Below are 16,484 nucleotides of genomic sequence, written 5' to 3' on the forward strand. Positions count from 1 at the left end.
GCAACGCGTCCGGGCGCGGAAAGTATACCCGGGGAACAAAGTTAAGGGGAAGCCAGAATGCGTATCCATTGACCAAAACATACATTAGCCTAACTGTCTGTCTGTTTTATTTATTTTCTGTAAACCATATTATAGATGTGTATGCGTTGTCAGATATGAGATGAACCGCAGTGCAAGTGCGTGCCAAACCGAGTGTGCAGAACGGTACGGTTCGATGTTTTACCGAGAACCATTTCACCCCTTTATATTATTATATATTTTTTTTTTATTATTTTTTTTTTGAAGTTTTATTAAGTGTTAACAATTAGATTATGTGGTTTTTATAATCAATTAACACTGCTTTTGTCATTTTTTTAAAAAGACGGACAAAATTTGTCACCAAAAAAGTCGTTTGGTTTAACCAAAATTTTGGTTTTACCGAATGGCACTTCTGGTTATACCAAATTATGATATTTTCAAACAATGCTAACAGGCTGATATCTAGCTACCTAGTTAGTTAACTTGCTAGCTAGCTAGCAAAAGGACAATCAAACATTTTATATTTAGTACAAGTTTTTAAATGGAACATTTTCCATGTTTTATAGCGGTTGTACCGAATGACCTGATGTTTCAGGACAAGCGTACGAGTGAAAACATTAATTTTTTAAATAGTTAAGAGAGAGTTAGTTACTTTGCTTCATGACCATGTAGTCCTTTGCAGGTGTTTGAATGATGTCACATCCTGTCACATGATATTGACTGAACATTCTTTTTTCACAACAAAGCAATGACTTTAAACATAATTTTAATGCATTTTGCACTATGTTGATATATGATGTTATAAAATCATGCCAAAATAAAAAAAAAAAATACATTTATTTTAAGATATTAGATATAGATATAGATTAGATTATAATCACAAATGAAATGGCTGTATTGGCCTTTGGACGGTTAAACCAAATGACCTTTTGACACTTCTTCTTTAAAATACCTTTATATTGTAGCAAAATATAATTTTTATTATTATTAAGGCCTTTGGACAAAAAAATGACCCGTCATATATATATAGCCCTATTTCCACTGCATGTAAGTAAATTAAATGCCAATAAAACCTACTAAACTGAAAATTAAATCAACTAATTGAAGAAGTGATTTACAGAGAGATTGTTAATGAGTGTATATATTTGTTTGTGTGATATATACTGTGTTAGCAGGTTAAAAAGATGAAACCAACAGCACAACAGAATGTGTAGAGAGGAGATGAATGAAACAGGAAGTGCAGTTAGCAGGATGATGTAGTGATTGTACACTCGGTTCATGTCTCATTTGCCTAAAGAGACTGCACACTACTGTTGCCTGGCTCTTGCAAGGCAACACAGAAGCCTTAAAACCACCTGCAGCAGAAAAAGACACAATGAGCTGTTTCTGAGTGTGTGTATAACTCAAGGACAGTTTATGAACATTACCAAGAATTCTCATTATTTAGTTGATGTTGTTTTCAACTACTGTATATAAAGCCCCACAAGACAAAGACACAAAGATCTCATTAATGTCTGTTAGGCCAAATAGTGCAGAACCAAAAACAAAGGCTGGAGGTCTTTGTCTGAGAGCCAACAATGTAAAATTGAAAACAAATGCCTCAGATTCCCAGACACTTAGCAAACACATTTTATGAACAATCTACAGTATGAACAGTTCCAGAGTTAGACTGACCTCCTGTAATCATTTCCTACATAATTTCCTTTAGTACAGTCAAATGCATATGGCAGCTAACAAAGTGTGTTGACAGTTAAAAAAAGAAGAAAATATATATGAATAAAAAAAAAAATTACTACACTATTTAAAGTTATATTTTATAATAAAAATATAAAGAATATAAATAAAAAAATAGTAAATAAATAAAAAAATATTTTTTTAACTTTAATTATAATAAAGAATTATTTACTTTTTTTGTGTGTGTGTGTGTGTGTGTGTGTGTGTGTGTGTGTGTATATATATATATATATATATATATATATATATATATATACATATTAGGGCTGGGCGATATGACAATATTATCGTATATCGACAATGTCTTGGAAGGATCACGATGTCGATATTAAAAGTCAGTTACAGACGATAATCGCCAATATCGAGAAAAAAAATAAAAAATTATTTAACATAGTCCCGTAGTTACCATTCACATATTTACTCACATGCAATGGCATAAATGAAATATTTTGTAGCCTATAGCTAATTAATAGGATTAGGAATAAAAAAAAATCTATTCTGGAATCACATTTACTTAAGGCCAGGAATCGAATAGGCCTAGGCTGCTCTTTATACAATTAACATTTTGATTTTGCTTATTAACAATGTATTTTTTTTTTTTTTTTTAAACATTCCCGTAAACACAGTTTTGTCACATGTGTGTGTAACAGACTATATTGGATTTGTGCATTGACATTAACCTAGGCCTAATAATGTAGCCTACATTTCTGTTTAAACCGACAAGATTGTTAAATTAGAATGAAAAGGCTAAATTAAATTAGAATGGATAGCCTAAATGTCTATGACTCGTTAAAAATAACTACATTTGTTTTCCAGTGGTTTCGTTTTTACACGCGCAAACAACAGAAAAGGAGGATTTACATCATGCACCCGCAGCAAAATAAACTAATATAGCCTAAATAAAATGAATAAATACACAGAATATATTCACTTAAACAATTAACAGATTAACAAAATGAAAGAAAAAAAAACTGAAGCCATATGCTGTTTTAACTGATTTATTTTTTTCCGACGCTCTCCACAAAACACGTTCAAAAGGAAACTAAGACGGAAGAAAGTGGTAGGCCTATCTGTTTTCTTTATTTTACAAAAAACAAAATGTTTTGTTTTTATTTTGAGTGTACACAGATATGATTAAACTCTTTACAGTTTATGTATGACCAAAAATTAGCATTTTAAGTTGTTTTCACTGGTATAAGGAAGCAGTTCAAGTGATCACGCCGGCGCCTCGCGCGCACACGTCAATAGCACTGCTTGACATCGCAGCCTGTTCATTATCAAAATAATTGAAACACAAAATTCACAAACAACATTTGTAATTACTTATTTTTCCAAATAAATAATGATTTTTTAATTATTATTTCGTTATAAGAGGCCTGTAAGGACACATCGGAGCTCTAAAACATGACAAAAATAATCTTTCCGTTTTTGGTCATGCAAAACAAATCAAACTGTTTTTAATCGCTTTTAGACAAATAATAAATACATTATAGCTTAGTTAAAAAAATGATTATAGCTAAGTTTAAAAAACAGCGCTACGCTTTTAAAATTAAATAAGTTAAACGTACCATCATGATATGTGTCCGATGTTTCTCTTCGGCACATTTGACATCAACATGTATCATTCTTACAATCACCACCAGAATGTCCACCTTCACAATGAACTCCGTTACATATATATATATATATATACACACAATTTTTAATAGAGCATTACATTATTTAGCACAAAAAGTAAAAGTAAATCCATCATCTTAAGTAGGCTACACATCATTTAACCAGATGCATACATATATTGAACTTTAAAACTTTAAAACAAATAATAATAAATTAAAGTTCAATAACATACAAAAACATAAGATTTGTAACTTCTTCCTGTGGGTTGCTGGGATATGGATAGCACGTTGTTCTCTGTCTTTTTGATGGAGTGTCTGTGTTTTGGCGGAGTGGAGCTGGATATCAGTCCTGACAATCACATAGATCAGTGCGCCCCACCCAGCAGAACTTCATCATTACTCATCAGACTGCACTGGGATGACTGCTTATTAGTATTATATATCTCATCTGTTTGTGTGCTGCACAACTGCCATAATACATCATGCGCACAGATGCATGCGTGCACACTTGAACACACACATGAACATACACACACTTGAGAGATGAACTGATGTTGGAGTGAATGAAAAAATAAATGCGTACTGCACACAAACACACATACACACATTTGCAGCCATACACACTCACGATTATTTATCTGCTAAAGTGTGGCGTAGCCGAAATGAAATAAGTTGTTCCTTCAGAAGATGATGGATCAATGGCTCTTCCAGCTAAAACAGGGTTATTAATCCTAAATGGTGTGAGCTACCAGACCTTTCGCCTGCAATAGCAAAACACCTCCTTATGTAAAACATTAACTGAAATAAAAGCCATGTTTCTCTTTGAGAGGGCTGGGTATGAATCTATACCACAGACACTGGACAGATATAATATTTCACATCTGCGTACAATATTCATAATGACAGTAAGCGGAAAAGGGGAGGCTTTGCTGCATTAGTATATTTATATATATATATATATATATATATATATATATATATTTATATATATATATATATATATATATATATATATATATATATATATATATATATATATATATATATATATATATATATATATATATATATACACACAAATATATATATATATTAATTACTGCAGTCTAAATTACTCTACAACACACATGTGCATTAGTTGAACCTAATACTAATGAAAAGGTTTTGAAACATTACATACTAATAAAACATTCATATATATTTTTTATGTGTATATATATATATATATATATATATATATATATATATATATATATATATATATATATATATATCACGACACGCGAATATTCTATTTTAGAAATGGTTTCTATTTCTCTGTGACGTCGCGGATGGAATAGCAACACAAAATATGCCAATGATAATATCAGGTAATGTTTATGTGCTTTATTTAATGTTAAAATCATCTAATCTGAGTTTGAATATCATTCTGTGTCCCTAGCTGTTTAGCTGTAATGAAAACACTGGCTAATTCACCTCAATTCTTGAAAATAAATAAATAGGCACAAGAACGTTCAAACTGTCAACTCAATGCGCACAAACAAGCGTATTCTATGACAGATTGTTTCAGTCACTCTGTATGTACTTTAAATAATGTTTAAATTGTGTAATATTTATGAATTTTACTATGTACTAACCCATTTCATTGTGTCAGCTGTGTTCTTGCCGAGAGAGCCCGCCCACACTCTCTTCTGATTGGCTGTGGTTTTTGATTGATTTTATCGCTTCTCATTGTCGCATCGCGTCTAGTGTGGTCAGTCAAATAGAGTGCCTCAGGGATGACGCATTTTTGTAGGCAAAACCCGGAAGCGAGTTAGCATTTTAGGACTTCTGGTTCCAACGCCGTCAAGTCTATGGGTTTTTTGAATGGGTTTTTGCTAAATCGCCTGAAATAAGGTCTGTGGTTAACTCTAAATACTTTCACGTTTTGATCTATGACATAAAACACACCAGTTATAACCCACTTGTGATTTTTTTTTAAACTTTTACTGTGTCGGCGGTTGCTAACAAATTGCTAAAAGGGACTACTTCCTTTGGCGGGGACTTTAGACGCCATCATTAAAAAAGGGACATTTGGACAGCATTTCTCATGAAAAAGTGGATAAGTATTCATACACAGCGCATATCATAATCAGCGAGCATGTTTGTAAATAAAGTTATTTTTTTAAATACAGTTTGAGGAAGCTTGGTGGTGACGATGTTGATCCGTGACCATGGTGTGCTGTAGTCCGTTTATAGCCTACTGTTAGCCTTTTATATCTGACGACTTTATTTAGGCTTCAAAATGTATAAATGTTGTGTTAACTCGTAAAGATTATCTTGATAGGCAAAACGTGTAAGTGTCATAACCCTCTGTTAAACACAGAGCTTATTTTCTTCGATTTTCCAAAAGTCTATGGGAAAAATGCATAGGCTTTCAATTGAGGGAACCCGTGCGCTGCTAACTTCCGGGTTGGCCTACAAAAACACGTCATCCCTGGGGTACTCTATTGCTCGTCGCTGGAATCTTATCGCATCACATCTGGTTAGGACACGGTGTAACACCCGGCAATAACCTGCCAAATGTGGGTGGATTTCAGCAGTGGCGTGTAACAGTCACTCCTACCAGCCACTTTGGGGGGTTGAATAATATATATAATATATAAATTCTTCAATTGTAGTCTTTTAAAAAGGCATCTGAAATAATAAACAAAGTGCAATGTAGTGTTGTCAAAAAAATCGATTTTTCAATACATAATGATACTGAAATATCTGAAACACTTCAAATACTAATTTTCCGCAGAATAGAGACACAATACTAGCTGCTCTTTCTTACTCTCTCATCTCTCTGACAGCAAGTTGACAAAACCCCGCCTCCCCTCACTCACTAGTTTCATTTGAATATTGCTGGTGTTACAGGGCTTGAATTTTGGCATGGGATTGCGTGTATTGCGCATAATTTTACTCATTCCTGCAGATTTGTTTGCTCACACCCAAAGTGCGCACACATGAAGCCGCATCTGAGTACTGAATTGAGTATTTTTCGTTGCTCATCGTGGTTAAACAGTCAAAATACACAACAAAATAATGTCAAAATGCCTGTGTTGGTGAGCATTCCCATAAACACAGTCAGTTATAGATTAATGGGTCCATGCGTCAGATCTTAAAGTGACAGCAGCCTAATATACCTGCTGCCAGAGATAATATTAAAATATCTATATGGCCATTTCCCCCCATGGTATTGATGTCAAAATTGTGGCCAGTGAAAATGCTGAACTAACTTTGGAAAAGCACCAGCCACAGTGGCTGGTGAGCAAAAAAAAAAAAATAATGGTCTCTTACTTTGTGCAAGCCACTATATCTTGTTAAAATGTGTTTTCTTTAAAGAAAAAAAAAAAAAAAAAAAATCTGACAGGAAAAAACAAAACATAAACAAAACATACGTCAAATTAAATGTCTCCATGATGTACATGTGCTATTAGGGATGTTATCCCCCCAAAAAAAGAAAAAAATACTGACAAAAAGTTTTAGATATTTCAGTCTTTTCCCATTCAACTAGATAAGAACTGGACTAGCATTACTAAATAACTGATGAGGGGAGTAGTCAAGATGGCCGCCGAGTGAAATCTTCTCCAAGACTTTGACAGATGCCACCACAAATAGCTAGTTTCAACAGAAACTAGAGATATGTGACCCTTTCCAACAATTATTTGAGTTTTTTGGAGCTGTGGCATTTTGGTTAGCACATATGCGCTAACACATTTAGCTGCCAATGCATTTCAATCAGATACGCAACATATGGTCTTCTTTCTACCATTTACTTGTTTTCTCTCTGATTTCCTCAGAATATTTGCTATATATATAGCAATCTTTCAATACCATAAATATGTCAATCATTCAGTACCATGGTATAAAATACCATATTATTATTATCTGATACATCACTGCATGTAGCGGCACAGTGTTTTTGTAAAGGTTAGGAAAAAAAGGACTGAGATAAAGCAAATAAACAAAAATATTCATAATTTAAACTACATAAACTCAAAGTTCATCTTCTCATGAAGGCGTTAGAGGGCAGAGAAAAACTCATCCCACACCAGAGATGGACAGAGTTCAGAAACAGTAATATTCATACCAACCCACACTTCCACCCTCTCCTCAGCTCCCGGCCCACTGTTATGCAGGGTTATAATTAGAGCGATTCTCCCGAGAAGCACCACTTCAAAAGCAAACACAATACACATACATATGTACGAAATCATTAGCTTTCATTTACAGCTCAAACAACTACCAGTAAATTACTTCCCTCAGCCCAAATGGATCTGCCACGCTAAAAAAAAAACAAAAAAAAAACAGCACTCTCTTGATGAGGGCATTATGCATTTTAAATTGTTTGTTACGCTATGTTGCGAGCGGACCGCATTACTGTTGCGTCTGTGGAAACATGGCCTAGATAAAGCACACATCAACTTAATGATTTCAAGGTCAGGGCAAGAGAAACCAACGCAAACACACAATCACAGCACGAGCGGAGGGCTCGGTTTCCTTTCTTCCACTTCCCTTGCTGTCATATTTTCTTTACTTACGAGACAACCGTACCTAGAACCACTTCCAGTCAAGAACGAATATTTTTGAACTGCATATATTTATGAACACGAGAGCATCGGTCTATCAAGGAAATAAACAACGGGGAGAAGCGTGAGGTGTCAGGGATGGGAGATATGAAGCTGATGCAGCTGATATTGGACTATTTGTATTATTTCTTAGAATTGTGCTCACTGGGAATCCCAATGAGAAGCATGCGTGAGAAACGCAGTCTTCGGGAAAAGCGGCAGACGAGTGAAGCAGGCAGCTCCATTTTAAGCCTCTCTCTATCTGTATGTCTCTAGTTGTGTTGAAATCCTGCAGGAGAAGTGTTACTCTTTCATGTTCGGTTAAAGAGATGGTCCACACGACAGGCTATGCACACAGGCATTTCACATGAAACGAATTGCAAATGTGCCCCAATTCTCAGACGAGTTAAACTTCCAGTTCTTAATACAGCTGTGATAAAAGAGTCTTTCCAGGCATGAAAGAGAGGGAAAGAAAGACAAAGAAAGATAGCACATGTATGACAAGCACTCTGTATCGATAGTGACAGGCATTCATGTACAAACATATTTCCGGTAAGGCACATGGACAGACTCAGACAATTGCTCCGTTACAAAACCTAGTTAGAAGCAATTAAAAGGCCTCAATATAGTATATCGGCCCCCATGAGATAACTCAATCCATAGAAATAAAACTGATATTAAAGGGATAGTTCACCAAAAAAAAAAAAAAAAAAAAAAATCTGACATTAATTACTCACCTTCATGTCGTTTCAAACCCGTAAGACTTCATCTTTGGAATCTTCATCTTTCTTCATCATGGTTCATCTTTGGAACACAAATGAAGATCTTTTTGATGAAATCTGAGAGCTTTCTTTCCCTCCATAGACAGCTACGCAACTGACACTTTGATGCTTCAGTAAAGTTCAAAAAGAGATCATAAAACTAATATGAATTGAGACTTGATCGCTTTATACGCTGAACAGATTTAATTTAGGCTTTTATTCAAATATAAACATTCATCAACGCACACATCAGTTGTGGTAAACAGAAGCTCAAGCATGTTTGCTTTACGTGCGAGAACCAACGAGGTTCATTCTTGTGTATTATGCAGCATGGTTGAGCTTCTGTAAGAAGTTTGTTCTTGAAACTTCTGAGCTTTTGTTTATGTTCACTGATCAATGTTTATATGTGAATAAAAGCCTAAATTAAATCTGTTCGTCATATAAAGTGATCAAGTCTCTTCAGAATATTTGGACTAGACCACTCAATTCATATGGATTAACTTTACGAACTTTTTGTAGCATCAAAGTTTCAGCTGTTTTGCTGTCTATGGAGGGACAGAAAGCTGTCAGATTTCATCAAAAATATCTTAATTTGTGTTGAACGAAATTTGGCATGAGGGTAATTAATGACAGAATTTTCATTTTTGGGTGAACTATCCCTTTAAATATTATCATTAATATCAAGCTTTCAGATAAGACACTGATAAGCTGATAATTTTCATGATTATGTTTGATAATCGATAAATGGCCATTATTTTTTACTAAATATATTAAAAATAAATTGCTAATATCAGTCATTTTAAATGCTACGAGTGAATGTAGACATCACTACATTATAGTATAATGTACAGTATGAACAATGGACATTCATTTTGAAATTTGCTTAAGATCACATTTAACTGTCTTATTACAGTAAATTATTCATGTTTCAAAGGTTAACTTTAAAGGTGCTACAGAGGATGTTTTGTTTTATACATTTTTGCAATATTACTTGAAACTGTCTTTACTAACTGATAAAAGACTATTTATTAGGTGCACTGAAAGTAATAATATTAATATGCATCATCTGTGCACGAGGTAGGGCCTTAAAAATATCAGCCAATCGTTTACGCGATCATCGCGTAAACGATTGGCCCTCTGGCTTGTCAATCACTGCCGTGACGTTCCGTGTGAGAGACGTGCGCGGCTGCGCGCTCCAGTAACTTTCCACACTCCACAGGCGCTGCATGCAATGTTTTTGTCAGGAGACAGGAGTAACAACTGCAGATTATGAGTTACCTGCGGTGAGTCCGACATAATGAATCCACTAACACGACACAGCGAATGCCGGTGGTAAACACTCGTGTTCCAATACTCGTGCACGAGTTTTGGGAGGCGTTCCCTCGAAATGAGCTGTGAAGGAGGGGGCTGTTCTTACGCATTTGCTCATTTCAAAAACTCAGTAACGGTCTTTGGTTTCTCAGTCGATGAAAAGATCCTCTGTAGCACCTTTAAGTGAGCATGACAGCAAAGCAAATGAGCACATTTAAGTACATATCTATTATTGTCTAATATTTTTTCAACATTGACAGAAATATACTACCGTTCAAAAGTTTGGGGTCAGTTATATTTTTAATATTTTTGAAAGAAGCTCACCATGTTCAACAAGGCTAAATTTATTTAATAAAAATACAATAAAACAGCAATAATATGAATATATTTAAATATATACAGTGCTAACCATAAATGAGTACACCCCCTTTGAAAAGTTACATATAACATATAGTTTTATATAACATCTGTTTAACGTATAACATGCAAGTAAGGTTAATAATATAACTTAGAGAACAAACTTTTCAGTTTTACTCAAATTAGGGTGATGCAAAAATGAGTACACCCCACTGAAAGTCTCTGGAGCAAAGCTAAATTTTAGACTACAAATGTCTAATTTAACAAGAATTCAACCACAGGTGAGTCTAATTATTCATTGCACAGGTGTCCAGCAGACAGTTGACTATAAAAGGGTGTTAAAACCCCTTCCCATTTCATGCTGTCAGCAATAGCACCACATGGAAGAGAAATGTCACAAGACCTGAGAAAGAAAATCATTTCTTTACACCAGAAAGCTGAAGGCTACAAGAAGATCAGCAAAGCTTTACTTATCAGTCAGAATACTGTACAAAAGTGGTACAAAAATTTTAAAAAGATGGAACTGCAACCATCTCACAGAGACGCCCAGGTCATCCATGGAAATTAACACCTCGACAGGAGCGTCTTCTGATGAGAAGGATTGAAGAAAATTGGCATGCAAGTTCACTGCAGTTATCTAAAGAAGTAGAAAGCCAAACTGGGGTGACTATTTCCCGTGACACAATACGGCGTATACTGCAGATGAATGGCATGCATGGGTGCCGTCCACAAAAGAAGCCTCTCCTAAAGCCCAGAGTTTGCCAGGGCCCATGCTGACAAAGATGGAGACTACTGGGACTCTATACTCTGGAGTGATGAAACCAAGATAAATGTTTTTGGAACTGATGGCTTCAAAACTGTATGGTGTCGCAAAGGTGAGGAATACAAAGAAAAATGCATGGTGCCTACAGTGAAACATGGTGGTGGCAGTGTCCTTATGTGGGGCTGCATAAGTGCTGTTGGTGTCGGGGAGCTGCATTTCATTGATGGTATCATGAATTCACAGATGTACTGCTCTATGCTGAAAGAGAAGATGCTACCATCACTCCGTGCCCTTGGTCGTCCTGCACCAACATGACAATGATCCTAAACACACATCTAAGGCCACTGTTGGATTTCTGAAGAAGAACAGGGTGAAAGTGATTCAGTGGCTCCTGATCTGAACCCAATCGAACACCTATGGGGAATTCTGAAGAGACAATTTGAGCATCACTCTCCATCCAGCATCCAGTCTCTAAAAGAGGTCATACTTGAAGAATGGAAAAAGATAGAAGTTGCAAAATTTCACCAACTTGTTCATTCCGTGCCTTGAAGACTTGGTGCTGTCATTAAAAATCATGGAGGCCATACAAACTACTAGATGTAGTAGTTTTTGTTGTGGGGTGTACTCATTTTTGCATCACCCTAATTTGAGTAAAACTGAAAAATGTGTATTCTAAGGTATATTATTAACCTTACTTTCATGTTATAAGTTAAACAGATGTTATATCAAACTTAGTCTTGTCAACATTTTGGAAATTGTTTTTGTGTTCATTGAGATATTGTTTAAAATGTTACTTTTCAAAGGGGGTGTACTCATTTACGCTGAGCACTGTAAATATGAATATGTAAATATTTTTATAATCTAAAATAACTGTTGTATATTTTAATAACTTTTAAAATGCAATTTATTCCTTTGATGGAAAAGCTGAATTTTCAGCATAATTACTTCAGTCTTCAGAGTCACTTCAGAAATCATTCTAATATGCTGAATTGCTGCTCAAGAAACATTTCTGATTATTATCAATGTTAAAAACCGTTGCATTGCTTAATAATTTTGTGAAAACTGTGATAGATTTTGTTTCTAAGGATTTTTTGATGAATAGAAAGTTAAAGTGCCCCAATTATGCCTTTTTTTTAAGGTTACTAATATTGTTTTGGGAGTTTCCTACAACATGTTAACATGCATGCAAGGTCAGAAAACATTTACTATTTACAGAGAGAATACTTTAACTAGTTAGCATGGACTAGCATCTTAACATCCTATTACAATATAGCAGAACAGATATAGCTCCAAATTACAACCTGAATTCAGGAAATGTTAAATAAAATGAAAACTAAAAGATTTTCAAATCACATGAGCCAATATTTTATTCACAATAGAACATAGTTTAACATAACAAATGTTTGAACAGAGAAATTTTACACTTGTATCCAGTGGAGCATCATTAAATGAAAGACGACCATGAACTCTTCAGCACCTGGAAACCTATATCAGCCAAGAATGGGACCAAATTTTAACACCAAAACTCCAAAAACTCATAACTTCAATGTCCAGACATCTTCAAACTGTTCTGAAAAGAAGAGGAGATGCTACACCATGATAAACATGCCCCCGTCCCAACTATTTTGAGACCTGTAGCAGGCATCAAATTTGAAATGAGCTCATTTTGTGAATAAAATTGTAAAAAGTCTCAGTTTAAACATTTGTTATGTTACCCATGTTCTATTGTGAATAAAATATTGGCTCATGTGATTTGAAAGTCTTTTAGTTTTCATTTTATTCAAATTTAAAAAACGTCCCAACATTTCTGAAATTCGGGATGTACTGTAATAATAAAAACACAGAGGGAAAAAAAAAAGCGGATTTTGAATGATCTCTAGAAAATATAAACATCAATTATTAATCATACTTAGGTGGTTGAGATTCAGAGGAGCAAGCTGGTCCAAATAAACTGGGCATTGATCCATATTATAAGACCAAGCATTTTGTGAATCTTGCATTAAACTCCCCGGGTTTGAGAAGCAGTCGTCAGTAAAATGACGGAAACACAACAAAAGGTTGGACTGCTGTGGTATTGTTGAAAAAATGAATTTTCACTGGCATCTGCGTGAGCAATAAGTGGGCGGGCAATATGCTAATGTTTCACTGTGACATCACAACAAAATGGCTTGGGATTCGTTTACAAACAACTCATTTAATTGACTCAGAGTCGACTCTTACTTTTGAGAGACAATAACTTTATATATGGTGCACTTTCAGATTTAAAACTTTGCAGGATGTTTTTTTTTATTCACTTAGAGCTATGTTACACACTACATAAAAGGTCATTTTCAAAAATCCATAATAGGGGCACATTAAAATAAAATCATTTTTTGTTCAGATATCAAAAGTACTATTTGTTTTCTTTTAACCACCTTTAAGTCAAAATGAAGAGTCAAACTTTATCAGTTTAGCTGATGAAAAGGCAATCTGCAAGCAAATGCGCTGCACATGACAGAAATATATTAGCACTAGATATCTGTGTGGCCTTCTCCTTGAAAGTCTCATTGCCGCACGGACCGACTGTGAGATAAAGACACAGCGAGCCTATCACTCACCCGCACATCGCTCATAGATGCTGTTCATCACCATGGGGGGCTGAGTGCTGCCATCTGATTGGCCGAGGTGCCCTGCCTGTCCCACGCAGCTATCAAAGGATCGATTGAGAATTCGCCGTGCTTCCTGGAACTCCTGCGAGAGAAAATGAGAGAAACCGTGTCACCGTATCGATTCTGTTTGTGAATTATGGAAACAGAAGAAGCAAATCTGAGCGCCGGGATAGGTAAAGACTTTCAAATAGCAGGCCGATCGTTACGCCGGCTTCGGCATTCATCACAAAACAAATACCACATTAAGACTCAGGTTTTGGAGGAAGGAAGAGAACAAAGAGATGAAAACAGCGCAAGAATCTGCTCCTAGAAGTGCTCTTAATTCATCTGATTAGTCTAGATGTCAGTGGCATGAAGGATTTAAGCCACTCGCACAGATGTTACAGATTTTCTGTCTCTTTCCCCCAGAGAGAAAAAGCAGAATGGTAATTCATTTCATTATCTTGCCCCCAGGCCTGAAGCGCCACTATGAAATATGTTAATTCGATTGGCAGATTTCGAATGCTGGAGAGAGGCAGGGTGCAGTGCATCAGATGGGTCTTCTAATGGCCTGTTCGGATACTGCACATGTTTGCCAGCATTTGGTTAACTGTGGATCATTAGTGAAGCAAACCGCTCGCATAAAATATTGTAAATAAAGGTGTGTGTGTGTGTGTATTATTTTTTTAGGCCCTGAGTGTCTGAAGGTCTGAAAACTGCAATTATGGAGAAGGCCAAGAAGTCATGTCTCCACTGGAATAGAGGGCACCTGTTCAGCACTGTTATGTTTAAACATTCATGTTTTAATGTTAAGAATTGGCTGAGGTGCATGGGCAATATGTAAAAGACTAGAGGCTGGAATACACTACATGACTTTCAAAATCTGAACAGATTTTATAAACACTAGGCATCAAGCAATCGAACTCAGGTTTGGACCAGGCAATCGAACCAAGTGTGAAAGCACTCTAAAACAATAAGGCATCTTTACACAGCAAAGGCGGCAAAGAAACCAAATCTGAAGTGGCATAAAACCATGAAAATGTGCATTTACACAGACCGTTTAATGCTGTTCTGAAGCGGCATAAACGCATTTACAAAGGAATTAAAATTGTGGGAAACATATACCTTTTAAAATAACTACAAATTTAAATAAGTTTTAACAAAAACAAATGCTACAAAATGAAATGAAATAAATATAAAAAAGAACAAATAATATAAAATATGAAATAAATAAAAAACATGGAATTTAAATGTAACGACATTAAATTTAAATTTCCCAAAATGAAAGTAATCTAATCTGATTACTTTTGGATTACTATATATATATATATATATATATATATATATATATATATATATATATATATATATATATATATATATATATATAAAGAAAGAAAGAAATAAAGAAAGGGGTCAACTTTACTGTAATAGGTCAACTTTACTGTAAATAAATAGCATTTTTAAATTTAATTTTAATTACTTCTTTAAAGTTTTTAAACGTTACACGTTCCATACTTTTGAATGGGTCTCAAAAATAGAAATATTTAAAAAATCTGAAAAATTATCTATTGCAATTTTATTATCGTTGTTGTTAATTAAAGCTTAACAATTGTCTTATAAAAGTGACATCAGATCATAACCAAACTGAACAAGCTCAGATCAAACATTTCTGTTTATGTTTGTTCTGCTTTAATTTTAATGCATTTTGGTTACTTTTAAAACATACTAAAATTAAGTAATCACGTCTCATTTCCACAAATTGGGAATACGCAGCCCTGAATATATATATATATATATATATATATATATATATATATATATATATATATATATATATATATATATATATATGTAAAGGGCTACATCTAGTGGCTCCATTGTGGTATTACAGATTATTTTTTTTAGTCCTTTTGATAAAGAAAGTTTTTTCGTAACTGGAAGGAAGAGTTTGCACTGTACAACCATGTTGTTTGCATTTTCTTCTTTGAAAACAAAATAGGAGCGAAATTTCCATGACTTGAAAGCATTTTTCTACACGGACGGCATCATTTCAACTAGCAGTAGTGATTCAATCTGAGGAGATCGTAGATGGGTGTTATTTGCGCATGCACCAGCGGGTGGCTCGCGTGAGTCATCACTGGCAACAGAACCAGGAACTAATGTATAATCAAGCAGCGATTACTATGGTGTTGTTATGACAAAATAATGATTTATTTAGTTTTAAATGAAACCATTGTAATCCTGATAGTATTTCCCCCCCTTTTTTCAAAATGTAACTGTAATCGGATTACTATTTTTTGACGTAACCGTAACGAATTACAGTTACTGGATTTTTGTGTCCTGATTACGTAACGCCGTTACATGTATTCCGTTACTCCCCAACCCTGCTCTTTACACACTCCTCTTCGACTACTGCACAGTACATCACAACTGTGTGTATTGCCACCTAGTAGACTCTTCGGGCTCAATATTCACCTTGTGCGTGCATTGTTGTACGTACAGTGTGAGCAGATGCCCGCGGACCCTGGTGGTGACAAAAATTGCATCACGCAGACAGTGCGCAGACCATTGCAGAAGTGAATGGCCAAAGTACTGTATACTTTAGGCTTAAGAGAGAGAGAGTGGAAAATTGTTGTGTACAACTAAACTGGGGGTGTTTTTGGTGCAAGAAAGCTTGACTAACATCTTAAGTGGACTTTGGG

General features: G+C 35.0%; 1 protein-coding gene across 9 annotated transcripts in view; it reads right to left on the minus strand.

Annotated features, from left to right (window-relative positions):
• The window catches only part of pard3bb (par-3 family cell polarity regulator beta b), a 449,216-nt gene that overhangs the window by 189,310 nt on the left and 243,422 nt on the right, over positions 1-16,484 (minus strand). For all 9 annotated transcript variants that reach the window (XM_048193363.1, XM_048193369.1, XM_048193368.1 and 6 more), the window contains one exon: positions 13,750-13,882. In XM_048193363.1, the coding sequence (XP_048049320.1) occupies positions 13,750-13,882 (133 nt within the window). The remainder of the gene's footprint in view (positions 1-13,749; positions 13,883-16,484) is intronic.

Source organism: Megalobrama amblycephala, linkage group LG6 (assembly GCF_018812025.1).
Source record: "Megalobrama amblycephala isolate DHTTF-2021 linkage group LG6, ASM1881202v1, whole genome shotgun sequence".
In the NCBI taxonomy this organism is placed as follows: domain Eukaryota; kingdom Metazoa; phylum Chordata; class Actinopteri; order Cypriniformes; family Xenocyprididae; genus Megalobrama; species Megalobrama amblycephala.